This window comes from Symphalangus syndactylus, chromosome 15 (genome assembly GCF_028878055.3).
Source record: "Symphalangus syndactylus isolate Jambi chromosome 15, NHGRI_mSymSyn1-v2.1_pri, whole genome shotgun sequence".
Classification (NCBI taxonomy): domain Eukaryota; kingdom Metazoa; phylum Chordata; class Mammalia; order Primates; family Hylobatidae; genus Symphalangus; species Symphalangus syndactylus.
In genome coordinates, this window is record NC_072437.2 from 59,970,396 (window position 1) to 59,975,401 (window position 5,006).

Sequence of the window (5,006 nt, forward strand, 5' to 3'; positions counted from 1 at the left end):
GCTTTGACATTGGAGCCTTGCTGACTTTAGAGGGACTGTACCTCCTAGAGTTAGCCAGTTCTTAGGGATAGTAAACACCTCACCCAGGAACATGCTTTCAAATACAAATCAATGAATCCAGAGTCCACGACAACATCCCATGTCAGGCTTTCACACTCTAGGTGACTATCCTGTCCTTATCAACCCCTGGGTCAAGTACCAGACAACTATTCTCCAGAACTCACTAGAAGACCCCTATGTTTCTCAGTGTGAACCCCCATTTTATGATATCTTCTTCCTCTTAGGAACTATGTTGTCTTGGTGCATTGGGGCTGTTATAACAAAATACCATAAACTGAGTAACTCAAACGACAGAAATTTATTTCTTACAATCTTGGGAGTCTGGAAAGTCCAAGATCAGGACACTGACTCCATGTGATGAGAGCCTGCTTCCTAGTTCACAAATAGTGCCTTCTAGCTGTGTCCTTACATGGTGGAAAGGGTAAGGGGGTATTTCTCAGATCACTTTTATAAGGGCACTAAGTTCCACCTTCATTTCTACCTCACTTTCCAAAGGTATTTTTACAGGTAGTTAGACAGACATGAGCGGGGCAGGGAAGGCTCTCCTCCATCCACTAGGAATGTTGGGTGATAGTTTGGCAGTTATAACATTGCCTCTCTAAAAGTGATAAATTGGTGGTTCCAGGGAGAGGCCATTTCATGATGGTCCACACCTGTTGCAAATTGTTAATTGAGTGCAGGCTCCTGGGAGAAGCAACTTCCCAGGCGTATGTATCAAAAGACAAAATGGTGGAGTGTCACCTTCTGGGGGCACACCATTGGAAAAGGGAAGAAAGCCTGAGATGGGCTTGCATACAACTTCCTAAACACACTGTGAGTGCTCACCTCCCAAGGGTAAGGAGGGCACTGTGCATGTGGGCCGCCCACCCTAAGGGAAGAATCACTGGAAAGGGGCCAGCCTATAAAGTCCTAGGATCATGATTAAACATGGCACTTGACCTCGGTGCCTGCTTGGGTCTCTTGAAGTATCCCTTCCTTTATGTTCTATTCCAAAGCTTTTTAAATAAAACTTCCACTCCTGCTCTAAAACTTGCCTCAGTCTCTTTTTCTGCCTTATACCCCTCAGTCAAATTCGTTCTTCTAAGGAGGCAAGAATTAAGGTTGCTGTGGACCTGTACATATTCGCCACCAGTAACTTGAATATTTGCCACGGGTAATGGTACCAACTCCTAATACCATCACCCAGAGAGTTAGAATGTCAAGTTATTAATTGAGGGGCACAAATATTCAGACCATAGTATATGACTAAGAAACTATCTTTTCAGTTGCAATTTTCTTCTATTCACCTTAGCCTACCTACATAAAAATAAAACCTCTTAAAATAAATACATAAGGTATATTTAGTTATATGGCAAAAGAGTTATAAAGTTAGTTTCTTAGGATAAAGAAACACACTGAAAACTCCACTAATAAGTTTAAAAACTATGAAAGACCTTGAAAATAAAAAGTTGAGTGAAAAATATCAAATGTATAATGTGTAATAGTTTTTACATTTAAAATGGTATTCATAAGGTTTTCATAGTTTTGCTTTCAATTTGACCTCATAATTCTACCATTTTGCCCATTGTCTTAAGTTATATTACTACTTTTTATTTTAAAAAAAATTGGGCAGGCACAGTGGCTCACGCCTATAACCCCAGCACTTTGGGAGGCCGAGGCGGGCAGATCACTTGAGGTCAGGAGTTTGAGACCAGCCTGGCCAACATGTAGTGAAACACTATCTCTACTAAAAAATACAAAAAGTAGCTGAGGGTGGTGGTGCATGCCTGTAGTCCCAGCTACTTGGGAAGCTGAGGCAGGAGAATCGCTTGAACCTGGGAGGCAGAGGTTGCAGTGAGCTGAGATTGGGCCACTGCACTCTGGCCTGGGCCACAGACCAAGACTCCATCTCTCAAAAAATAAAGAAAATAATAAATAAATAAATAGAAATTTAACACAAAATTCAAGAAGGACTCTTGAATTGCTCTATTACACATATTTTTGGTACCCATTGCCCTCAGTGTTATAGATTTTTTTTTTGATCTGTCTCTCTGGAGATGGGGTAGGTATGACTGACACATCTAGGGCTAGGTCAATTCTTGGGGTCTAAGAGGTTCAAAACAAGTAAGAAGAATAGAGTGGAAATGCAAATCAAATATTTGAGAAGGATGAGCTTAATCACAGGTGTACAACCTTTTGGCTTCCCTGGGCCACACTGGGAGAATTGTCTTGGGCCACACATAAAATACACTAACACTAACAATAGCTGATGAGCTAAAAAAAAAAAAAAAAAATCTGTGCATAATTTTTGTGATATCTGCCACTACAGATATACCAAAAAGTCCTCTCATTCAAAGGATTGGTCACAGCTGATAGTGAGAGATATCAAAAACCGTCATCAGGCCAGGTACAGTGGCTCATGCCTGTAATCCCAGCAGTTTGGGAAGCCGCGGCAGGCAGATCACTTGAGGTAAGAAGTTGGAGACCAACCTGGCCAACATGGTGAAACCCCACCTCTACTAAATATACAAAAATTGGCTGGATGTGTTGTCAGTTACCTGTAATCCCAACTACTTGGGAGGCTGAGGCACAATAATCACTTGAACCTGGGAGGTAGAGCTTGCAGTGAGCCGAGATCATGCCACTGCACTTTAGCCTGAGCAACAGAGTAGGACTCTGTCTCAAAAACAAACAATAAAACAAACAAAAAAAATCATCATAACCAGTGATCCAGAATTTATTAAAGATTTATTAGTACTATGCACACTATTAGGCATTGAATACTATTGGGGCTCAGAAAATGGTATGCAAAAGTATGGTGCTTTGCCATGCTGAGTGCTTTGAGAAGAAAGATATTGGAAGGGCTTCAGAAACAAAGTATCCCTCTGACCTTCCCCTGTCCTCCTGAAACAGCCTGTGCAAAATTATGATGGTGAGAAATCTAACATAGTTGACTTCATCTTGCGTCTGACTTCCAAGCAGTCCTTGGTCATCCCCGGGCTTAGGCCAAGCTAACTTGAGGAATTTAGTCTACAGTTTAACTTTAAACCGAAGATGATAATAGCCCTTCCCCAAACTAAACCACCTTTGTAAAACTAATGGAAGTCTTTAAGGTTCAGATTATGAGAGGGGCCTGAATTCTGATAAAATAGGCATAGTTTCTTTCTCTGCCACATGGCCAGGCTGCATATTTTCCAAACTTGTATACTCTGCTTTTCTTTTAAATGTAAATTCTAGGCTCCGCGGCGTCCGAGCGCAAGCGGACTGCGCATGTGCAGGACCCGGCAGGTCTAGAGCTTTTCTGTGTCTCTCCGGACTTCGAGCCATGGCGGTGACGAAAGCGAGCCTGTTGCGCCAGTGCCCGCTGCTTCTGCCCCAGAACCGGTCGAAAACCGTGTATGAGGGATTCATCTCGGCTCAGACTTGTGTATGCGGATACCTGCTTCAGTACCATCAAGTTAAAAGCAGAAGATGCTTCTGGTAGAGAGCATTTAATCACTCAAGTTGAAGGCAAAGTATCCTGCAGAATCACCAGATTATTTTGTGGATTTTCCTGTTCCATTTTGTGCTTCCTGGACACCTCAGAGCTCCTTAATAAGCATTTATAGTCAGTTTTTGGCAGCAGTAGAATCACTAAAGGCATTCTGGGATGTTATGGATGAAATCGATGAGAAGACCTGGGTACTTGAGCCAGAAAAACCTCCACGGAGTGCAACAGCATGCAGAATTGCATTAGGGAATAATGTTTCCATAAATATAGAGGTAGACCCCAGGCATCCTACTATGCTTCCTGAGTGCTTCTTTCTTGGAGCTGACCATGTGGTAAAACCCCTGGGAATTAAGCTGAGCAGGAACATACATTTGTGGGATCCAGAAAATAGTGTATTACAAAATTTGAAAGATGTTTTAGAAATTGATTTTCCAGCTCGTGCTATCCTGGAAAAATCTGATTTTACTATGGATTGTGGAATTTGCTATGCTTATCAACTTGACGGTACCATTCCTGATCAAGTGTGTGATAAATCCCAGTGTGGACAACCTTTCCATCAAATATGCTTATATGAGTGGCTGAGAGGACTACTAACTAGTAGACAGAGTTTTAACATCATATTTAGTGAATATCCATATTGTAGTAAGCCAGTTACCTTAAAAATATCTGGAAGGAAACACTGAAATAAGAATATAACATTTCGGTGAAGAGCTGGAAACTTAAAAAATTATCAAAAGGAATTCTGATATCTTCAGAGAAAATATAAAGCAAGACATACTAACATCAAAAGGACAGGTATGATGATGCAATAATAATAAACATCTGCCTTTATCTCTTCACTAAGAGTAAAGTGGGAAATTGTAGGCCAAAGTCCAATTGAACTTTCTAAGTCTGTGATCTCCGTGCTGACTGTGGAAGTGTATTTATACCAAGATGGAGATCTTGACTTCTTGAATATATCTGGACTGGTAAAATCTTGATGAGGTTCGTAAAATGAGTTTGGGAATTGTCTATAGCTGATTTTTTGTGGGAAACTCTTTACTTCATTCAAAAGTTCTTGAGACTCTTGATATTTCTGTCTTCTCCTTATGCTTTCCTATGGAAAAAAAATATATATAGTTTGTTAGATGTGAGTTATCCAAGTATTTATTTTGTGTAATGTATAAGAATGCTAAATAAAATGTTATACAAGATCAAAAAAAAGAAAAAATAAATGTAAATTCTAACTTTAAGTAATTTCTTTGCTCCTGCATCAGTATGAAGGCTGTTCGAAACAGCTAGGCCACTTCTTCAATGCTTTCCTGCTTATAAGTTTCTTTTGCCAGGTACCCTAAATCATCACTCTCAAGTTCAAACTTTCACAGATCCCTAGGGCGTGAACAGAATGCATTCAGGCTCTTTGTTAAGGCATAACTCATGTGACTTTGCTCCAGTTCCCAATAAATTCCTCACTTCCAGCTGAGACCTTGGCATCCTG

The 5,006-nt window shown here is 40.6% G+C and overlaps 1 protein-coding gene across 1 annotated transcript; it reads left to right on the plus strand.

Moving 5' to 3' along the window:
* Positions 1-3,356: 3,356 nt before the first annotated feature.
* Positions 3,357-4,683, plus strand: LOC129463597 (E3 ubiquitin-protein ligase FANCL-like). Its single transcript, XM_063618782.1, has 2 exons — positions 3,357-3,455; positions 3,620-4,683. The coding sequence occupies exons 1-2, from the start codon at positions 3,365-3,367 to the stop codon at positions 4,210-4,212; spliced, it is 684 nt and encodes a 227-aa protein (XP_063474852.1). The 5' UTR covers positions 3,357-3,364; the 3' UTR covers positions 4,213-4,683.
* Positions 4,684-5,006: the final 323 nt, after the last annotated feature.

What these genes read in the sequence shown, in the direction of transcription:
- LOC129463597 (XM_063618782.1), top strand. Translation starts at nt 3,365, where the DNA reads ATGGCGGTGACGAAAGCGAGCCTGTTGCGCCAGTGCCCGCTGCTTCTG. An exon ending in GTATGAGGGATTCATCTCGG is followed by an intron (nt 3,456 to 3,619) that starts CTCAGACTTGTG and finishes CTTCCTGGACAC; the next exon opens with CTCAGAGCTCCTTAATAAGC.